General features: G+C 38.0%; 1 protein-coding gene across 6 annotated transcripts in view; it reads right to left on the minus strand.

Moving 5' to 3' along the window:
• The window catches only part of PPP2R2C (protein phosphatase 2 regulatory subunit Bgamma), a 148804-nt gene that overhangs the window by 8748 nt on the left and 115936 nt on the right, over positions 1 to 24120 (minus strand). For all 6 annotated transcript variants that reach the window (XM_017824554.1, XM_017824549.1, XM_017824548.1 and 3 more), the window contains 3 exons: positions 21771 to 21935; positions 8762 to 8931; positions 4025 to 4116 (listed from right to left, as the gene is read on the minus strand). In XM_017824554.1, the coding sequence (XP_017680043.1) occupies positions 4025 to 4116; positions 8762 to 8931; positions 21771 to 21935 (427 nt within the window). The remainder of the gene's footprint in view (positions 1 to 4024; positions 4117 to 8761; positions 8932 to 21770; positions 21936 to 24120) is intronic.

Raw genomic sequence — 24120 nt, forward strand, 5'->3', positions numbered from 1 at the left:
ATATTTGACATGCTGAGCCTTGAGAACAAAATGATGTCTTCTAGCTCTCCACCATGGACTGTGCTGCCAGACAGGAATAGACTTTCAAAAACTCATCCAATGGGATCTGCCAATTCTGCCTGATTAGAGTGAAGGCTGACGGATATTCAGGGGAATGAATGACAGTTCAGTAGGAAAGGACTGACTGAACAGTTGTATGTGACTTCACTCATTTGCTTACAGCATATCACTTATCATGACGGTATTCAGAAGTCTGCCTGGAAGGGTCCCATACACCCATTCATTTGAAATCTTAAAAAAAATATAATAGTAACTAAGGTATTTACTTACTACCACGTAGAATTACTATTTTCTTGCCTTTACTGGTTTCTTTACCTCGTAAACAGCTACAAAAGGGAGCTAATTTTTAAGGTAAAACTGAAAACTGTTGACAGTGGGAAGAAAACAATGTCTTGGGGGTCGTTATTAAAAGACTTGGCTTTAGACATGAATAGAAAACATAAATTAAATTGCTGTGTAAATAGAGCTCACATATTCTACATAATCATGTAATGGTATATACAACAAAGATAGCATGATTTCAGTGTAATATTCTCAACTACAGATAACATGTGCTCATCTGGTTGAATTAGTGTACGACCCTTGCTTGGCTCCCTCCCCTGACCACCGTTGTAGCCAAAGTACACAGTGATTAATGTGCCCTTCAGCAAATGAGATCGGCTCTGTCTGATTGTATTAGTTCCTGTTCATTGGAGTAACTGAGCATCAATCACGTTCTAATCAGAGCTCACGTATGTTGATTTTTTTTGAGAACGGCCTCACCATCAGGTTCTATCATAGCCTAGATTAACTCCTTAGTAATGACAAAAATGAATAAAAAGTATTTTCACCGAAATAATAAACACACTTTCATTTTTACCTGAACAATCCTGTCACTTTAAGTTGTTGCTGTAGCTTTAAAGATAAAAATAACATGTTTATAAGAATAATAACTGCAGTTATTGCTGTTATGTAGATGGATTAATAATATAAATACTGCAGCATCTCTTAAAAGTACCACTGTTACTACATATTGCTTATCTTTAGCAGTAGCCCTTTTTAAAAAAATACATACCAAAAGGATCAATTAAGTGACCTTAGTATTCAAATGAACTGTCCTTTAAGAGGTACTGGTACCTAAATATTATTTAAATGATGATCCACCAAGAAGAAATTATCCTTGTAGCATGTAGTAATACAAAACTTGTCATACACAGAAACAAGGAGCTCAGAAGAGTGAATGTTCTTCAAAAGATGGACATCAGTTCTGATGCATTTGACTCTTAAAAAGAAACAACTAAATTAAAGGGAACCCTTATCTTTTGTCAAATGTTGCCACCTTCTGTACTCAAGAGTTTCTTATAATCAAGGGCAGCACATTGTGTTTAGTGACGGATTTGGTAATTGTGCATGACTAATAATGCCTCAGTGTCCAGGCAGTAGAATAAATGAAGCCCTCACAATCTAATGTTCCCACTTAATAATTACTTTCTGCATTGATCTTTCTGATCTGTCAAGTAGGAATGAAAATATTAAGCTCACTTTAAATCCTGATATTGAATAAGAATTCTATTATTACCAGGCAACTATCCAGAGAGTGGTCTTACTGCAGTAATGAGGATGGCAGCACTTCATTTGACCACAGGAGAAAGACTCTGGGCCTGGGAACCAGTGGCTGTCCATCCTATACAATGCACTAAGAATTCCCATCAAGGATAAGCAAAATGGTTTGAAAAGACCTGAAAAGTCCTGGATCTCTGTCAAAGTTTCACAGTATCTACATGATTTGATTGCACTGTTGTTCCGTGCCAGATTTAGGCAGGGATCAGCACTATCTGTATTTCCAAGAAATGTTTTAAATTTTGTATTTCTAGTAGGACCAAACTCATGCAGTAACCAGGCTACTGAAAAAAACCTCTGCTAAACATCCATTCATGCATGGGTTTGGGAGTTTCAGAAAAAAGCCTCAAAACCTGGATCTTCCTCTAAAACTTCTGTGAATCATTCCCACTTCCTGACCATCCCAAAGCCATTTTCACAACAGCTGGTGCTGAAATTGTAGTGAGAGCAATTTGGGAAGCAGTTTGCTCAGTGTGGTCCACCTTCGTAATTTTAAATGGCCAGCATTTTGTATCACAGGGGGAACTCAATGTCAGAAAACACATTAGTCTGGCATGCAGACAACAGAGATAATGGAATTATATTTTTTCATTTGCATAATAAATGATACAAGGTAAAAGTTTTATTTCTTAACAAAGACAGAATCTTTCCATTGGGCAGGCACAGGAACTGAGCAAAAGAGAGTAGTCTAAAGATGTCCCTTGTTCAGTGTATGGCATAACACTTTATCTGCATTCATGGAACACAGGAATGGAAGAGACCTTGTTCTGTACTTCCAAGTTCAGACACTTGTAATTTTAACCAAAGTCACATATAACTGCTTTCACAAATTTCCTGAGCACCATCATCAAAACCATTGGCTTTCTCATATCTCCACCACTCAGGATGGGAAGACAGCTCCACACTGTCACTTTCTGGACAGGTATGAACTACCTCTAATTTCCAGGTTATAATTACCCTCTTGACACTCAAAACCTATTTGCTGTTCTGTCATTGTCATTCTCATTTTTCTTAGCTAGATCCTCCTTCCTCCCTATGTATACCTCCCTGATATACTTACTAGAAGCAAGTATAATCTTGGCTTCTCTTTTGCTAAGCTGATAAAAACCAAAGTCCTGGTCTCTCCTCTCTTTGGAGCAGCTGTCCATTTGCTCAATTATTTCATCCACCTTGGAGACACGGGACAGGAAATGTGTAAATGCAGTCCAAAGGTCTTTGAATAAGAGCCCAACATAATGTCACCACTACTTCTTTCTCTGCTGGATATCCCAGTCTTGCCCATTCAAGGATCATATTTGCTTTTTTCACAGCTGCCCCACACTCTGTTTCACAGTCCTTGCCCAGTCCAGGGGGGGCAGGCCTGCTTCAATACAATGAGACAGACTGTTTTTCCCAAATGAGAGGCTAAGTGAGCTGAAGGAGCAGCTCCAGGCCCAGTGCCAAACTTCTGCCTCTTGGCTCCTAGCTCTGCTCAACCAGGAGCCACTGTGTGTCATTCAGCACTGGCTCCTGTGCTCTCTTTCACATGCATTTTGTAGACTGCTAATCCCTTCCACAGTCACCTAGCATATATGAATGTCCCTGGGAGTTGTTTCCAACTGATAAGATGAAGGCTTGTGTTCTTTTTTAACTAAAATCCTCACCTTTCATTTATACTCTGGGATTTTATCCATTTTTATTAACCCAGTCCTCTCATCTAGCTATTCCTGCACAATATTCCTACTCCACAAACTACTGTTACCATTTGCTAATATTATGGCATTAGCCCATTCCACCCTCACTCACACTTGCTGACTTGTGACCATATTTCTCATTAAAATATTCAACAAGATATTATGTCCAAGATAAAAGCGCAGATCTCTCCTTCAGTGCATAAGGAAAGAGGCTGCTCTGATGGAGGGAGATATCAGAAGTGCCATTTGGCAGCAGTTTGCAGAGAATTAGTGGGTGCCTGTGACTGCCTTTCCTCACTCCCTATTTCCAGTAAATGAACTCAATTCTGAGGCAGCTCATGTGCAAATACAGGATCACACAAGTTTCCTTAGTGTGTTGGTGGGGTTGTGAGAGTTGGCATAATTCTTTTTAACTTCTGCAGCCTACTTATGATTTTGGTGAAAATGGACATAATTTGAAGATTTTCTTCCCTTAAGGTATGAGCCAAGGGTATTAAGGCATACATCATGTCTAAGGAGGTCAGAACACAACTGCACAAATATCCAAACATCTTTTATCAACCTGAACACTGGTGTGTAATTCTGTATATTGATGTGGAAAATAACCATGTGTAACTATTTTTGGTTTGTTCCCCATCATATGGGAGCTCTTTTGCTAACTGAAGACAGTGATGGACAGAAAGATGGATTACCTGTCTGATCCATTCCATGCACATTCAAACTTGTCAAAGATGCAGTCATTTTCATAGAGGGAACATAACTTGCTTCTAAGGTAATCATGGACCTGTTTCAAAGAAAATAACTGTTATTCTTGAAATCAAAGAAAATACAAAACTTTACAACCAGCCCTCCACTTTCTGCTTTGTCTCCCACGTTCACTTTTAAAATATGCTGCACAAACTGGTAGCACTGCAGAAGATACTGTGTTTAAACTCTAAAGAAGCTATCTGTACTTTTCCACAGCCCAATTACCCAGGTGATGCAGAATTACTGTTGCAGGAAGGCACGAAGTCTGCTTCCCTCAGCAGGCTGCAAACCACCCGTCTTCAACATATTTGTTTCCTGCTTGGGTGATTTTCTCAGTGGAACCTAATTCCCAGAGACATTTCACCAGCTGATACCCTCGATGTGCTAATTAATGTGCACGAAATCTAATTTAAATAGTAACAAAAAGGTCATATTCCAAGATAAGTGGACTCTCACTTGTGGCAGAAAGAACTTGGCTCTATTAAAAGAATCTGTAGTATATGGTATTACATATATTTGTGTAAAGTATTTCAAAAGCCAAATACAGCACAAGGCTGCAGTTGTACAGGCTGCAAATCAGAACACTAATTCAGCCCAAGGATACCTCCTCTTTGTCTGAGACTTAAAAACAACATTGTAAATTCTCACTTGAAAAGTGGGACTAACCAGCAGAAGAACTTTCTCCTCTGGGCTCTGAGGAACAAGGGTTCTCATAAAGAGAGATCTCATGCAAACTGTTTCAATCCTTTGCTGAACTGGATTAGTTTTCCTTCTGGATAATTGGTTTCATTCCACAAGGAAATAATAAGCTCGAAAATCCCTGCCTAGACAAATTTACTAATGCATTTCCACTCGTGATATTTTCTTCCAGCTATTGTAGAAACTGTAAAACAAAGGTGCATGGGTGGCCTCTCTTGGAGTCGACACACCAACCCAATGACCCAGGGACATAATTTAGCTCTGGCGTACTAAGGTTACTGGTTCTTGCAAGTTCGGTGAAACTGTTCCTGCTCGTGGTTGCTCAGCATCCTTCCCTGTCCTGAAGGCACAAACATTTCTTCTGGCAAAATATTTTCTATCAAGACCAGGTGAAGAACAATGACCTTTCACTTATATTTTCTTTAAACTAACCCATTTTCAATTGCCAAATTATACAGTATCCAAAGAATATTTGTAACATAAGGTTATTAGGGATGATAAATTTTAGTTATGGATCAATTTTCATTAATAAATTAATGAACACTGAACTGTGCATTAAAAGATAACACCTTATACAGCAAATAATTGCCAAATGTCAGATGCAGGTAGAGCATTTCACAATTAAATGCATTTATCTTCATGGTGAGCAATAGGTCAGAACACTTTTAGTATTGATGCAGTTTCCTGCACCTCCTGTAATTAAATCCTTTCATTTTCTCTTTACTTAAGCCTTTTTATGTTAGCACTGTAATGTTTCCTTTATCATCTTTTTGAGCTCGCAGCACTTGGAAGAAATAGGCTAGGTAAGGCAGAAGGGAGGAGATCATTTGCCTCATTGACTGTCATTCCTAGGTCTTTCTCTTGTTACCATTTCCAGCAGCCATCTGTCATGACCACTGCCATGTACACACCCTTTGCAAAGTGTGCCCAACTCCACAGCTTGGAGCTGTGCCTTTCTATCAGCTCTGTCAAAAAGCATTTTGCAATTCCTCTCTCAGATGTCCTACCACCCCAAGGTCTCAGTTCCTTTTTGTTGACTGTCAAGTCAAGACTGTCAGACTTGCACTACTGCCTTGGACAACCACCTTGCTCCTTATGTGGCCCTTTTGTTACCACATTTGAACACATTTGGACCCTTGAAGTGACTATGAAAAACTAACTGGAAGAAACACTTCATTTTCACCCTGTTTATATGTTCATCTGCCACTACCAACTGAGGGTAAAATCAGATTTGCCTTGTCTGTTACATATTGGTCTTATCACATAAGAATAGTATTTGAATCCAAACACAATTAATTCCTAACTAATTACCAAAGGCATTCACCTTTTCTTCACTGCAATGTTTTAGGTTAGACCCTCACGGAATTATCTTGCAATTCTGTGCTCCAGACTACATATCTTCACAGGGAGCTATTTTGCTGGGACTGAACAGACACAATCAGGAATTGCACTGGTGACACATTACTCCGAATCCCTATGCTACAGACCCTGCCAAAAGTGGATCAAGCCATTATGAGTGTTCACCTTGCTGCTGCTGAGGCTTCTGCTGGGTTAATTCACCTGGCAGCATCAGAAGAGTAAGCTATTAGGCAGGGCTGCCTTACAACATTCAAGCATTGGCCACTCGGCTGTATGGCTCTCTTAGTGCTGTCCAGTGACCATACTCTGCCCCTTTTTCTATTGTGTGAAGCATGAACAGGAGAAAATCATGTTGGAACAGTCAGCAGATGTGTTCAGCAGGACTGCAACAGCTGCTCTATGCAACAGCATTCGTTGAGCCACAACACTGATATGAAAAAGGACCTGCATGAGTCATTCATTTTTGTTTGTTGGTTTTTTTAATACTAAAATTGTAACCTGATAATGAAGCAGTACAGTTACAGACTTTGCTCTTTCTTACAGCTCTGTGTGAAGTCTCCTGTTGTGACCCTCTTCATGAGTCTCACACCTAGGTAATATCTAAGTGGCTACCATGCAGTGGATGAAATGAGAAATACAATCTTTTAATGAGCACCTTTTAATCTTTTAATGATATATTTGTCATCATAATTATGTGGGTACATAACTGAAAATGTTAGGTTTATTTGTTGCCTTCAGGTGATCTACCACAAAAAAACCTTTTGAGAGATTTCCAAGTTTATATATGAGATTTAGGTATGTGAGAGAGAGATATCTGTAAGACAAATTATTTAAGAGAGTCATTTAAACCACTTTTTCTTAGAACAGAACCTTTCTACTCTCTGCAGTTAAAAAACATGAAAGGTTGCTCAGAGCAGCTGAACTATGCAAATCATCTGGAGTCCTGTGCTATTGGCTTCCCAAGGCTCCCCAGATTCCAGATTCTCTTTTAGTCCACTGCAATGCTCAGCAACACATCTGTATATTCTTTACAAGGCACTGGACAAATATTCAAAAACAAAAGGCAATCCAAAGGTTAAAGTAAGGCAGTAAGAACACTGTTATATTTATAGGAGGTTTGTTGTTGCGGGTCTTGTCTTTTTTTTCTATAAGCTTCTGACTGTAATTATCAGTACTGAAAATTTTACATTATACTAATTTTTCCCATCTCAGCATGAAGAAATATGACTTTTTAATTGGCCCTACTGTTGGGTGTCAGACTAATTTAAGGGTTGCCAGCTTGTTTCACAGCTACGTACACGAGGAAATAAAAGCAGGTGTCAAGACAAACAGGTTGGCTTGACCAGCTATTCCTCTCCAGGGACAAGGCTGCCTACTAAATTAGCATAGGTATAAAATAATGTTTTACCTAAGTTGCCAAAATCTGAAATATGATTCTGTTATATAAAACACAGTCTCGCCCTTACCCTCCCACCACATTTTCACAGCATATCAACATTTCTAACACATTTAGCATTACAAGTACTGCCATTTTAAGTGCAAAATCAGTTCTGTAGCTTTAAAGGTACATAGGCTCAGACTTTCCAGTACTAATAGGAGACACACTGGAGAGTATCCGTTGAAATGTAATAGGTGCATTGAAAAGCACCGGAGCCCACTCTGTCTACTAAACACTACCTAACAAATAGTGGAAAATTTTGGTTGTTTTGACAAGACACACTACCAAACTCTCATCACATGTTATTTTAAAACCAATCTTAATTATAGTTACTGTGAACTACTGTACCCCACCTGCCATTATACACACACAGAAAACAAGGGACTGGTCTAGGACTGTCACAGGACTGTCTCTCAGTAAGCAACACGAGCCAGATGAATTACATTTTTCCTACTTTGCATACTCTTCTGTAGGTAACTTGACAGTTTTTTCTTACTGCATTTTTGTAACAAGGAGTTTCTGTGTCACAGACATATTTTCTTTCTTCAAGCCAGAGTAAAAAAATGTAAGCTCAGCTCTCTATTGCCAAACACAACAGATGTCAGAGTACAAACTTAGCACTGGCTGAAGCCACTGGCATTTTGTCTGGATAATATTGCAATGAATTCAGGCAACCAGATGTATGTCTGGCATTTGTGAACTGCTGTGTCAGTGGTGATGCCAGGGTTTAACACTGATCACTTCTAGAACTAGGCACAAGGGAGAAACACAGAGATGAAGTTTTAAAAAGCAGTCCTGAAATGACAAAGGTGTAAATTCTAAGCAGTCCTCGCAGGAGCAGAGGGTTAAGCAACACACAAAATCTTCCCTCAGTAATTTTAAATGTTAATAGTGAGATGTATCATTTGAAAGCAGATGCCAGAGTGCAGAGATGATTTCCCTCGTTAGAAGAATAATTTCTTTCAAGAGCTCAACCCACAGGGAGTGTTATCTTGACTCCCCAGGTTCCTTACTAACGCTGAAATTGCTCTTTTCTACCTACAAGGACACAACTGTGAGGATTTCGGCCACCTTGATGAGTTCCCAAGCTTGCTGCTTCTCAGATGAGAAGTTTACAAAAACATTCAGTTTTTGAATGGTGAGATGCTTTTATATTGTTGCATTTTAAGACACAGGAGATTCCTACCTGGTATGTTTCTACGGGCTTTGTTTCCATGTTCAGATCCCAAACCTTGACAGTGAGGTAATCTCTTGTTAGCATGTATCTACCGCTGTGACTGAATTTGACATCTGACACTGAAGATATAATTTCTGAAAAAAATGATCTGTTGCTGGGGTCTTCTGGTTCTTCGTAAACTGTTCAAAGAAACAGAAGCAAGAGACAAATTAGAATTATATGAAAAAATGCTCTGTTGTACAATCTGAAGTGTGCATTTCTTGTGAAACACGTAATTCGATCTACCAAGGAACACGATACAGAACTAATTATATGCCCAGCACTTAATTTATTCTTTTACTTTATATAAAAATACAAACTGTAAGCTTTAAATACTATATTAATTAATGTTATAGCTATGGACTCAAAGCATCACTTTGGGAAATTATGTAAATACACCAGTCAGTTGACTACAGATACCTACAGTAAGGCAGTTCATCTATGGTCATCCTTTCTAGGATCCGCACATCCTGTTTCTTGATATTACCAAAATTCAGGCATCCCTGTCACATGAGAGGTGTACTTATGGTCCCACAACAGTCCTGGCGTCCCTGGTAAGGTTGGTTACTCAAAGCCTGCCCTAGTTGCCAGAACCAGCTGGCCAGGCTGCAAGATACTCATCGGTCATATCTGAAGGCATCTGAGACTAAACATGAGAATTTTAGAAAGCAATTGCAAATTGCAATTACCTCTTCCTGGGAGGTGAGCAGAAAATAGACAGAGATTTACCACACAGATGCAGGAACTATGTAATTGATGTGCAATTGCTGACAGTTCTGGAAAGGACTAAGCTCCCTGACTGTGGTTCGGTGTGATGCAACAAGGAAGGAGATCGTGGAACACTGCTTATAGTACTGCCATACATTAGAATCCAGCTCTTGTGAGCTAGGAGATTGGTCATCCCTGTTCAACTGCACATGAAAATGATACTGGATGACTCTAACCCTGCCTACCAGGTTCCCAGAGTTCTGTTGTCTTTCTGCAGGCATCTGTGGCTCTGTGACTCAAATGACCTTATATGGGGAACTTTAGTAGAAAGTCAGACCTTAGGGGCCTTAGTTAGTAGGTTTTTGGGACCTACGCCTAAAATATTCTTTGAAAACTGTGATGAGACACAAAAGCACCTGAAAGCAGAACACTTTTTTACTGTCAGTCAGAATAAAGTTTTTTGTATAGTCCACTGGAACATTCCTCTCTCAATTAATTTATCTCTGACTATGATTCAGACTGTTGGAAGCAATGAGGTTAGTTTCCATCAGGGGAAATAATGTTCTGCTGAAAGTTAAGGGTGAGTACGTGGGTGAAGTATGTGGGGTAATGCAAAAAATTATGGGCAATTTTCTTTGGGGGTGGGCAGTGGAATGCAGCCAGGCATGCACATGGGAAGAAAGTCTATATTTAAACATGCACCACACATCTCAACTGTAATTAACTACCTCAAAAAGAGGGGAAAAAACTTTTCTTTTCAGACAGATTGTAAACGAACAACTTTAAATAGCTCTTTAAAAATTTGCCTAGACATTCTGCAAAGGCAGGTATTTTGTAATTATCCTGTCAGATTTTCAATAGAAGTCTGATGAGCAGAAAGCAATTATCATTTCTCATACCTCTTCCCTTTAATCTGTCCAAACTATGTACTTGGTTGGCAGGAATTTCATCCTCCTAATTATGATGTGAAGCTGCTATTAAAATCAGGAAAGAAAAAAACAAAACCCACACTAACTGAACTACACCTTCATTTATAGCTTAGATATATTTTCTTGGCTCTATATGGCTTATCCAACTCCCAGTGATAAGAAGAGGAGTAATATTTGTACCTGGATACTCTGTATTTTGTTAATTAATGAGATTAAACCATTTATTTAATCCTTTATCTGCCCTGTTTATTGCTTTTCTATCCTTACCATATTAAGTATTAGAAAGACTTAGATTAATTAACTGTGGAAACTAACAGAGGCATGAAAGGCTCATATCACTACAGAAAGAAAGATAGCAGTAAAAATGTTAGTAGCAGTAATTCTTTGCAGATAGTTCCTATAAGTGAGCATAACCAACACAGGAAAATTGCTACAGGAAATTAAGGAGCAGCTCCCAGTAAAAGAAGAGAAAGATTAGCAACTACCAACATCTGCCTGAGCAACAAGAACAAGGCATTAACCTCAGAAAATGAAGGTGAGAGATAGTGTTCATGGGACTTGGCTATTTCTGGTTTAGCATCAACATAAGGTTATGCACACACTGCAAAACAGCATAGTCTTCATTCAGTTTGGCTAATATGAGCTGAATAATTGGAGACAGAACAGCAGTGACAGCCATGTGACTTGGACTTCAGTTAAGGAAAGCAATTCAAATTCAACCTTGGCCTCTCCAAGCTGATAGGAATAAAACATGGATCTATCCCACTGTTTGCAAAAACAGGTTTTGACAGCCTGCACTGAAAACATATTTTCCATTCATTACAGTTCAGACTTATCTTTTGGAGGCCGCTCTTATGCCAGGGAGCAATCAGTGCCCAAAACACGAGACTTCAAATCTAGCTTATTTTTCTGTAGCAAAATAAATCTTGCTAGACCAGGACTTGGAATCTGAACTTTACTGAGATACAACTACAGATTCGATTATACTCTTTGATCAATTTCTTCATTAATTTTAAATAACTAAAATTTGTCATTAAAAAGGGTATTTAACTTTCATTAATATTGTTCTTGATAATGGTCACAGTGCTAATTATGTGAAAGACAAAGTTACTTGTCTAGCTACCTAATGAACACAGAAACCACAAATGGTGCGATGCGCTGAGCTTTCACATGACACTTGCTCAGACTTACATGTGACCTTGATGACAGGCCCCTAGAATAGAGAAACATCATGGGATTACAGAGAGAAGTGGAACATATTTCTGAGTACAGCCAATGCTTAAAGAGGAACCTCCAAGGAAGACATTGTTCCTGCCCCTTACCCTACTAGCAGATACATGGGTAAACTGAGAAGTCTGCCTATGGAAGTAAAAATTTTCCTTTCTGCATGGCTTCCTGCTCACAAGTTGAAAACCCCAGTAGCTTTTCACAGAAGTCCACATTTTGTAGAGAAGGATGGGTTGGTTGAAGGACACTTGCCAGAGCACTCTTTTCCTGAATCCTGAAGAAAATCTGCAGCATAAAAATATGTTGCGTCCTTCTCAAAAGAAACTGCCATCTGCTGAGAAGCAAACTCCTATCTCTCATAAAGAACACTGTTTCCTTGTGTGTTCCTTGAATTTCTCTGATCTAAGCTACGCATGGAGACTTTCCTTAGAATCAATGGATAGGAAAGACATCTCTAATGTGTGCATTTATCATGCAGAAATAGATGCAGATATCTGAAGTTAAAAAAAAAAAAAGGCCAGGAACAGCAAGAGTGAGTGGGAAGGTCCATCTCACTCAGCTTCACTGGCCAAAAGAATGGAGATGCCTTGGGCAGTAGCTAAAAGAAGTGTGGTGCACACACTACTAATACCCTTGTGGTCCTCATTGAGCTGCACTCTGGGGGTCACAGGTGCTGCCACTGCAATATCCTATTAATATTGGCCTGATTCCACACACTTAAAAGTGATACACTTTGGACAAGATACATCCAATAAAGAAAACAAAAAACCAACCCCAAGTAATTTTCAAGTTCAATTCTAAACAAGTAGCTGGGCAGAGCTTTAATCATTGCAGGGTGTAAATTCTGGCATATGTGAACTTTAAAAAATATTAAAAATAATGCTAAAAATGTCTTATATGGTGGGTGCAGTCTCACAATCTGATATAGCATACAAAATCCTGCATTCCTCCCAAAATCATCACAAGATGGAGTATGCACGATTTTCTATATTACAGTATATGACCTTGGGTAATGCATTGGCTGAATTTTGAATATTCCTTCTGCTTCTCCTTTTTCTGTTACCTTCACTCTTTTGCCTGGATGAAATAAAAACACAAGCGCTCACAGCACTGTCACAACACAGATGGTTCCAAAATACAAATAATGTTTTTAATAAAAACACAAAGAAGAATTATCTATTTAAAGGGAAAGCAATACAGTATCTGAAATAAATGGGGCAGGGGTTAGGAAACCTACCTTTCTAATGCAGTGAAAGTTTATTTAGAGCTGCTTCTTATTATGGACCTGAATTCATAAGTATATAATGGATTGATGGGATGAAGGACATGCCAACTGTGTGCAGATACACAAAACTCTCACTGATTTTAAAAGACAGAAACATAGGGTCTAAGCCTTGGCAAATTTTTTTTATCATGGTCTGAGCATCTGGCCATGCAGATAACTGTATTTACTATGAATTATCAGTAAAAACTAAGAGAAACAAAGAACTAGTGAGGGAGAAGACAATGATAATGTTGTGTACTCCTTAAGGCCTAAAGATACGAACCCTGGAAATTTCTGCTACTGATGACTAAAAGCAGAACTACAGATCAAACCAACTTTTTGCTACTACAAAGCTGAATATATTTAAAAAGAAAAGGAAAAATAAATTATGTTTATACATATTGCACATGTGATTATCTGGGGGGAAAAAACAAAGCAAGGGAAAACTTGAAGATGAATGCTTAACAGCTCCATAGATCTGGTGAGAAATACCATCAGTCATAGGATAAAATTATAGACAGCCTTAAAAAGTCATTCCCTCTACCTGAAAAAAACCTCCTATTTGCTTTCTACTTATGAACAAGTAATAACTTATTAAAGCATTTTTTTTTCCTAAAGGACAATGTTCATATTTTGTATCCTGTCCTCAGAACTTCTGTTTTTATAGTATTTAAGTGTTGTTACTTAGATTTAAATCCTTGGTAATTCTGCACCATGAAATTACTCTCTCTCCCTCAAAAGATAGCTAATGAATACACAAAATCATCCAGTTCCTGTTCAAGGATCACAGCTACAAATGGGTGAAGACAGTTTTGGTAACAGTGGAACAAGAGGCAGTGGGGTTAGTGAGGAGGGAGAGGACCACAGAAGCCAGGGCCAACAAAGATGCTGGAACAAGAGGGGGAGAATAATTTTCATTTTTATTATATAAGCAAGCAAACAGTCTGCAGCTAGGCTGAATTAAGAATTTATTACAGATTACACAGGTATACAAACAACAGGTGTATTTCAGCTGGACCTGGAAATACTGATGGTGGATCAGGTAATCCTTCAGTGGGCTTTAAGGTTCATAAACACAGAAAAGAGATGCAGTCCCAGGCCAACCAATTTATGATTTAAACTAAGTCCCTATTTAATTCCAGATCCCGAATGCAAATGCCTGCAATTCCCAATTAAAATGTACTGGAAAACAGTACTTTGAAATGGAACTGGACCCATCTTGACTAGCCACAGTTACTTGCAAAAGGAACAAGAACCAATATAAAAGAACTTGATAAATAAAAAATTTTAACCATTCTTTTTTTCTGGAATACATGGTTATTCTACTTCAATGTTTCACACAAAACATGATCCTAAGCTAAAAGTCTTACAAATTATTTAACTATAATATTTTTAGATGGCAAATTAGTACCATTCTCAGATCAGCTGTGATTTGCTCCATCACATATATTTCATCAAATTTAGTATAAAAAAACTGAACTAAATTTCACTTGAACACATATAAAAATACTAATCTTATTCTTTTTTCTAAAGCATATGACACTTGTTGCTATCCTTCAACACAGAAAGCCTTTTTTTGGTGCCAATTAATTCAGGATATGCTTACATCTTGAGCTAAGCGTAGTTCTGGACTTATCTCTAATGTGACAGAGATCTCAAGAAGACACAAAAATGGGCAATAAAAACGACCAGAAGTACAAAATTTCTTCCTTGCAGGGAATGACTAAATAGACTGGGGTCTCTCAGCCTAGGAAAGACTGAGGGGTTTGCAATAAAGAGTGGCATGGAAAGGATGAATAGGGAATGACAGTTCACTTTGTACACTGTCTCTTCCAATCGACAAGTAGGGGTCACCACATGAAACCAGGAAAGGGTAAGGAGAGAGCAGATGGTTCTTCATACCATGCCTAATTAAGCTACTAAAGACCTTATTGAAAGATATTGTGAATGGTAAAAAATATACTCAGATTCAAAGGTAACTGTAGAAATTAAAAAAAACCCAAAACCTAACATCCATTTCAGTATTGTTAAATGCAGTAAATTCATTCTCACTAAAGTCCGTGAAGCTCAAGTTTCCAGCTGCATATTGCAGAGGCTAAAGATTATATATACACTTGCTCTGTTCGTGTATTTTCTGCCCACTACCAGAGCCAGAACACTGGGCCAGAAGGACCAGGTATAGTCACTAACATGCACTGTTTAAAATCTATTTTAGGATTTCATGCAAAAGAGTTCCCGAGTTCATTCTAAGTGAATAATCCCCCAACTGCAAGTTCCCTTTGAAATTCATGGTCTCTTTATGCCTTTTAGCTTCATTATTCATGATAATAATTTGATTTACCAGTATTATTTACTCTATCTTTCACTAACTCCAAATGTTTTATTGTTTTCTATTAAGCCAATCCACTCATATATTCATCTCCTTCAGAAATTCTCTTTCAATAACAAAATTATCTGCTAATATGACAATCTTGTCTTCTTGGTCTACACTGATTAATATGATTATACACATGTGGGAATTTTTGAATGCACTTTCATAAGCAATGTAAAACACAATTACTTTGTAAGACACCTTTATTTAAAAATTTATATTACTGTAGCCTGTGGTTGCTTATCCTGTTTTAAACTGAAAAAGCAGAACCTTTTTACATTTCAATTTTCTGTTTGTTTTTATATAATTCATAGGGCACCTCTCTGTGCCCCGGTCACTTACACATCATTTTTCTTCTTTTACTCAGAGCAAATTTCTGAAGCTACCTCCTCACCACAAGACTGAAATTCCACCTACCACAAAGCATTCCTTTATCCAGTGACCCAATATTAAAACTAGGCTTCTCATCAATACCTCTAGAGAGCATGGCTTTTAAAAGTGGAGCCTCAAATCAATATTTAAGAATCTGTTTTACCATCTGCAGTGAGTTGCTGCAGCTTGTCGCAAACCACAAGGGACAGTGCATTAGTGCTGAAAGGCAAAGCCAGATCAATAGCTAAAGATCAGTGGGTGGGAGCTTCACTACAGAGTTGCTTAGATTAATGTAACTTTGCCAGTGAGTTTGTTAATAAAGAGAAATGGCGCTAAAGAAGTGAAAAAAACCACAAGCACAATCTAGAAGATCAAGGCTCTTTAAACCTCGGTCTCACAAAGACTTATGTGCATATTTAATGTCACGTATTGTGAGCAATCCCGTGGAATTAATGGGACATAAAACTACTACTCCTCTACAGCCAAATTCATGCGTAAGCCTTCCTGATCTTGCTATGTAAGATTAATGGTGAGTTTTTTCTCCCACAGTGAAACAAAATCTTGAATGTCGGTTTCATGAGACATTGAAAAGCAGTATTCGTTGCTATTAAAAAAATTAAGCAAACAAGACAGGAATTTTAATAGACTGAATAATTAAATCAATCTTGGAGCAGTTATTTGCTTTATCTGTGTGTAGCTGGGGGAGAGGGGTTAAAGAAACACCTTTTCAATCATAAATCATTTACCATTGCTTCAGGCTTTTCTCTTTCCTCCTTCTATTTGATAGCTAGAAGTATACAAATCAGCTTTTTTTCTTCCTCTGATTTAACATACTTTGCACAACTGAAGGAAATACTATATAGACATAACTGCATTTCTGTAGAAACATTTTGGAATTTACATTAGCCATGTTTTAAATGTCTTTATTATCCAAACATTCATCTAAACTGAGCAGAATGGAAGGTCTGGAGTCCATGCTGACGGCACAATGGATTCCTGCACAAGGAAGGATCTATTCCAGGATCTAGTTTACCGTGCATGAAATTGTAGTAACAGATCTTTAGTGACACTCATAATTAAAGAATTATCAGGATACAGGCACATTTCTTCACTGGGGATACAAAATCAGCAATGAATATATGCCTTTGTAGTGCATATGTATGCCTTTAAAAATAAATCCAGAATTAGGATAGGAAGAACAAGACTTCATCAAAGCACAGGGTCAAATCATTTTGGAAGCTCGGGTAAATTTCACTCCTGTCACATGAAACCTTGCTGATTCTGCCTGAAGTGGACATCACTTGGACAGTGGCCTCTCAGTGCAGAAAGGGAGAATGGTGATTGTCCCTCTCTCTCAGATGATAAGTTGACATGAGACCAGACGCAGAAATAAAAAGCGTATTTTAGATGTAAAGCTCACATAGAAGAAAAACAAGTTGTCCCTTTTTCAGTCAGACAATAAGCATCATTCATTTGGAAAGGTCAATATTAATTAGCAAATCCAGCAGGGATAGTCTGTCACAGACTTTTTTGTGCATCTGGTTGTTCTCCGTTGCAAACGAAAGATAATCCATATTCAGTCAGAGGTCTGAAAGTTGTCTTGTCCCTGAAATTCCAATCTGCTTTAAACAACCAGTAAACATAATTAATTTGATTTTAAAAATTCAACATGTTCGAGTAGATTATCCTTGATTTCTGTCTTGGCTGCTTCCACAGTTCTGAATTCTTTAAAATTAAAGGTAATCTCAAAAAAGCCTAGCAGCTAACCCAATTGAGTTACATGCCAGACTAACAGGACAGTGGTATTTATCCTTGGGGAAGGGCTGGCATTTCTTTCATGCCTGGATTTCAAACAAAAATGTGGAAGAGGACTCTGAATGAAAAAACCACTACCATTATCTTCGGGTGGCATCTCTGAGTGACAAACCAACCCCAAAATTCACTCTGCATTGCTCCCAAGACCATTTTATACTTTCAAGATACTGGATCCCATGGAATTGGGATGCACCAGGTGAGATGCTTTGCTCCTTTCAGGGAGAGGCCAGAGAATACAGCTGTTAGGACTGTCACCTATAAACACTTCTTTGGTCAAAGAGAGGGGGGCTCTAAATGGCTTCTCTTACAGACCCCAATTTCAGGAGCTTGTGAAGTCTGTCTGGAGGACAAAAAGCATGAATGGTGACAGAGGCTAATGCTGTATAACCCCAAAATCTGCATTTTAAAGATCACCATGGCACACAGAGCAATCAACTTGAAACTGCAGCTCCTCTTTCCTTGAAGTATGTTGTTGTAAATTTTGCACATGGGTAATGGATAATTAGAAACAGGGTTTTAGTCTACAAATACATATTAAGAAATGAATAATAAAAAACCCTTAAAGCAACATATGGCATTCAAATAGATTACTACTTCTGAAGTATGCAATGATTTTAAGATATTAAGGCTATTACATGAAATATCAACAGGAGTTATACTCCTGAGTGACTTAAATTTCCATATCACATAACTATATACTTCATATTTACCACTTAATAATGTTTTTAATAATTCTGATGAACTACTGAAAAAGCTCTTCATTGTTTTTCTGACTTCACGTGTTCAAGCACAGTTTTCTTTAGCTGACTGCTTTATTATATGATTTGTTGAAACAGCCATATGTACCCATCTAGCCTACAAGCTGTTTGGAAGAATGATATTAACTCCGAACACATTTATAAGGGCATCTGAACATAATATTAGCAAGAAAAACTCAAAACCAAATTAGCAACTATTTCTTAATTGAACAATTGCATATTATATTGCTGTAATGCAACAGGATCCTTATGCTTGTCTTCTGTGTCATCTGAATCCCCTGCATGAGAATTTATGGAATTTGTGGTGGGTAATTCTTTTATTTTCAATGTTCCCAGCTGACTGCTCTAAAAATGATACTTTTGCTGCTGCCGCAGATTTCCCTATACTGCTTTTTTTCTACACTGCATTACCGTGAGTGTTGCCTGAATAATGTCTTAAAGGCAATCTTTGGGTTTTTGGGCAAGTACACTATTTAGGTGAAATGTTCCATATTATTTAAATTAATCCCTATTTCTTGCTGCTTGAGTCTGACTTTTGTACCTGTTTTAAATCTTTACCTCTAATGCTGTAGACTGCTTCCTTATTCCCATCCCTCTAACATTCTAAATAAGCAGGGACATGCATCCCTCTTGGCACCTCCTCTCCTGAACATTTTTGATGGCATCCTCTCCCACTACTTGCCAAGTGTGATAATAACACAGAATAGTACTATGTATGTACCTGCCCTGTGGTTACAGGCTGGGCTTTCTCCAATATACATTTGCTATGGCCACACAAGACTTTCTTCTGATACTTGCTCAGCATTGCATGATCTATTATAGAGCTGTTATAAGAAGCAGTTTACGGTAGTCTATTAAAAACACAGCACATTTTATCACACCTTATCAGTATCTCAATGACCATTTAAAATTCAGCTACTGACCTGATATTCTTTCAATGCTTTATGAATAATTTGGTGGTCTGAGATAATTTTTCTAAGGGACGGAGATCCCCACTACATCTCATCACACGAATTGGCTGCTTGCTAATAAATCTCAGCATAGGCATCAAGGATGAGTACATACTCGTCTCATCCAGGTCAGAGCCATGAGGATTTATAAGGGAAACCTTGCAGGGCTCCTGTCACTAATGCTGAAAAGAGAGATTTTGCCACTGAGTTCAGCAAACCAGAAATCTTCAAGACACTGTAATTTATTAACATCCCATGTCAGTTCACTTACACCACAGATATTAGTACATAATTTATTTTTACAGTACGGCACAGTAATTATTCATGGCACTCTGTAAGCTTGTACAAATGGAAGGGCCCTTTCCCCGAGGGCTGCAATGGACTTTATCACAGCTATAGAGATCTGAATAAAACCTAGAAGTTCACAACATATGCTCATCATCCAGGTATTTTTCTAAGTTTTACACTGGATCTTTTATCCCTAAAAATACGTAAATCTATTATGTTCTCAGAACAGTATCTGAAACGCAACACACAGTGATACCAAACAGAGCTGAGGAAGTAAGGATGCATGGCAGAACACAAGGGTTTACAGTGACTCCAGTTGTAGTGTTTTGGTTTAGAAGTGAAGTCAGTTATGGGGAAAGACTGAAAGACAAGGCGAGCTTGGAGAGCAGGGTACTCATCATGCATACGGACCATATGTAAATTTAGCTACTGTAAAGAAGAATCAGATACACAGTGAAGGTACTAGAGAGACAATCATGTAAATAACTTGATTTTGCAGATTGATTGGGTTTTATGGTACATCCTTCTGGGCTACTGTGGGCTTTACAAAATTAGCTTTGCTTGCCTCTGAGAGCTACGCTCAAAACTCCGATCAGCAAGACATGGGCCTACTCTTTTAACACTTTGGAAGTTCTACCATTGCTTATCAATTTTGTGCTGTACACGCTCAGCTTCTCAATGAGCTTGACTTGAGTTCAGTGCAGCAATGCTACATTAAATGGCTATTTTCTAACTCATAGATCTGGAAAATGGGGTTTAATCAATGACCATTAGACCTTGCGCTCTCTTCTGGCATAAAACGCCTTCTTTCATCCAGGGTTACTGTATTGTGGCTTTAATAAGTTGTGATTGGCATTTGGCAATGAGTTACAGGGGCATGGAGGCCTTATTAACAGGAAGAAATGAAAGTAGTACAGAACAAAACAATTAAGTGGGACAGGATAACCCACAGCATTGTGTCACTGTGTCACGCTTATATTTCACTTCATGGTATTGAATTCCCCCTACAAGTACAACGAGATACAGCTAACAAAGGTAAAACACTTCTCTGCTTAGGAAATTGTCCTTGAAGGTTATTTTCTATAATTGGAGACCACATCCTAAGAGGTTCTGAGCATGCTCACTTTTCCTTACAGCCAAAAGGCCTAGACATAGGCTCTTTACTACATTTACTTCAGTTTAAAAAATAGCTTGTGTACTAAATCTGTGCCCCACTTCTGTCTCATTTAAATATTCAAATGCTTTTCCCTCCCTTTCTGCCCTACTAATAAGATCTGCCTACCTCATAAAGGTTCAAGTAGGCACTGAGTGACATTAAAACTCTTATGTGCTCTTGCACCAAGAGAATTTCTCCTGAATTTCCTTCCAGTGTTTCAAATGGAAGCCCCAGTCCTGAAGGTGACTAAAGCAGAGCCACCACAGTTGACTCCTTAGGTTCTCAGCTCCTCAAAGGAACCAGCCACACAATATGATGCCTTTGTCTCAGCATTTATCATTTGCAAAAAGTGAAGTGCCCGGGCTTCCAGATTACTGATGAACCATAGTCTGTCTTCCCTAGAACATAAAGAGCTGATAGTAAGACATTATGAATATGCATTTTCCTTCAACCTTCACTTTGAGAAAAAAATTTAACATTTTGCTTCCTTATTCTTATGTAGGTTTCAGATTTGAACTGTCATGAATTGGTGGTTCATAACAAAGTTTCACAGACTACATAAAATCACTTAGGACAGATGACACCTTCTATACCAAAACAGTAACCTTTTCTTCTCTTTTTTCCCCTTCAATATTACTTACCGCATTTCCTCTGAATCTGTTCAGGCATGTTATTGAAAAAATACATATTAGGGAATGCAGGACTACATTTTTAGGTAGGACACTAGTATTTCTTAATCCATGAAAATGGATTCAAAATTTTGAAGGCAGTTTGCCAATCAAAATTTACTTGCTGCAATACTCAGAACAGTAGTTGTGTATTCAAAACACTATGCTCACCTACTTAAATACCGCCCCCACCCTCTTTGATTTGTTAGGAATCCTCTCTCTTTTGCTAGAGAGTTCTGGGTTCCTCACTGATCCCTGCAATAAGAACTATAAAGACAACCAGTCACAGATATGACTCTTATCAAGTTCACAGCTAATACTTGTACAGATAAAAAAAAATTTTCTTCCTTTCGCTGTTTTCCAATGTGCCTGCAAAGGAGAAACTAATACACCGGGGTTTGCACACATCTACATGCTGTCCGTGAATAATAAGACTTTAATGACATCTGGGGCTCAACGAAGCAAGGACTTACGCTTGGAATGTTTGTCACAGAGAGCCGATGCCCTCATGTCGCAGAGTCTCAGGGATCCTTTGCTGCTGCTGTAGACAAAGAGATTGCAGTGGTGGGGATGGAACTCAGAGGCTGTGATCACTTCTGTCAGGTCCTCCATATTGGCTGGCTTTATATCTACAATGTCTGAATGGAAGTTTCATCAAGGAAAATGCAGTTGTCTGCAGGTAAACCACAACTCTTACTGCCTCCTCGAAGGAAGCACGTAAATGTGCACACAAGAAACACTTTTAGGTAAAAATATACTCATTTGTTTGGCAGTGGTGCATTTTTAAATTTCCGTACCTGCCCCACTTACACCAAACTCAAAGACCAACATCAAACTCACAGTCTGCATGGTTTTACAGCAGATGCCATTAGCAGGTCAACATTTGCCCATGCTGTGCAAGGACATCAAAGAAACAGTATTCCAGGGATACAGAATTCTCACCTTCATTGAAACTAACAGAGCATGTAGCTGTATCTCCTGCATTTGCTATTGAAATCACTGCTCTATCCCAGATAACACTGACTGATAGGGAACAATGCACAGCTCAGGTCTGTTCATTCCAGTGAAGGTTCACTGGCTTTTATGATCAAGCAACTTAAGCTAAAAAAATCCATGTAGTTTAAGTTAAAAGCCTCAAAAAAGGTACTTGTTTTGGAAAGGCTCATGGAAAACACAGAAGCATTTATGGAAATGGTTTTGGGTGAATACATACTAATACAATTTGTTCAAAAACAAACTCTGCACAGTATTAGGTTTGCCATTTATATACTTACAAAAGAAGTATATGAAATGGCATTCTTAGGTTTTTATGTAAATGATGCTCATTACTGAAATCAATATGAATTTCTGTGACTGAGAATTGTACATTTGAATCATTTAAGTGAACATTACTGGGACCAAAAATACATCAAAGATCAAGTTTCTCAAGAACAAACCTGTCAGTTAGATCACCAAAGAACATCCACATGAAGTACAGCTCACACGGTGCCTCTCCAACACTTGTGTCTCTGTGGCAGGTATATATTACCTGCTTTGGTGAGCTTAAAAAGCAGGACCTGATTAGCATGTGTTTGGAGGAGAAGGCCAGCCTGTGGAAGACTGCTTATAAAGAAAAGAATGAAAAGAGTCCCATGAGGGGGCTGTAAGAGAGCAGTAGATACAGAAGCATAAAATGAAAGAATATTTATGTAAAGTACTACATTTAAATAAGATTGTACATTTTCACATGGCCCTCAGCAATCTGCTGTAGATAAGCCATCCAAATGTTAACAAATCCTTCGAACAAGAAGAAGAGTAACATTACCCTATTTTACTGATGAGGCTGTGAGAGAAGCAATACAGGATTTGCATAAGATCACACGGGAAATGCATGACAGAACAAACCCAGATCTACTGAATCCCAGTTCAGTGCCCTAAACACAAATCATCTCAGTGCTTGGATTCCCTGAACATAAAATTTGAATCAGCTGACATTCAAAATTTAAGCATCTCAGAGGATAAGATAAATGAGAAAATCTGTTTTATTGATGGCAAGAGAAATCATATATTGTGGTATTAAGCCTGTTTCTGTTCCCACTGTGCCCACTTCTGAAACGGAAGACCTTTGATTGATTTCTGTGGGAATGGGGCACAGTCTATCACCACCTTTACACTCTTTGATCTTTCCCAAAAATGCAGGTCCAAGACACTATACTGAAATAATATAAAATATTCAGAGATAAATATCTTGATGACTTTGCATCACACTGTTGTGCCTTTTTTTTTTACACCAAGGAAAATATCAGCAAAACTATTAATATCTTATGACATTTAATAAAAACTGGGAATGAATTAATGTTGCATTTTAACTGCATTCCTACTTACTTGTACTATCATGCTTGCATTCATCTCCAAGAATCCATCATGATTAATATTAGTGCAATAAATGTTAAGATAGAAAAACATTGATTTACCTCCTTTATAAAGCATCACTAAACATTCTTGAAAATCAACAGAAAAAAAAAAACGTTTATTCAGTTATTTGTATTTGGTGAATTTGTCTCAAGAAATATCTTTAAGTAAAAGCAATTGCTTTCAGAGACTGAATTGCTTTCTGGGGTTCAGAGAAATTACAGTAACTCAATAAAAGAATTTCACCTCTCAGTAGAGAGATGAATAACTGCTGAGTGATGAAAAAGATATAAAATATAAATAGAGTATGTGAAACAGTCATGGCAAGTATCATTTTTCTGGATGTTGAAGACACTATTGATGAATTTCCCTTCATTGCATAAAATGAATAAACCTATGTTGAATAATGAAATTAAATATTCCATTCTCCTG

Source organism: Lepidothrix coronata, unplaced genomic scaffold (assembly GCF_001604755.1).
Source record: "Lepidothrix coronata isolate B3197 unplaced genomic scaffold, Lepidothrix_coronata-1.0 Scaffold111, whole genome shotgun sequence".
Classification (NCBI taxonomy): domain Eukaryota; kingdom Metazoa; phylum Chordata; class Aves; order Passeriformes; family Pipridae; genus Lepidothrix; species Lepidothrix coronata.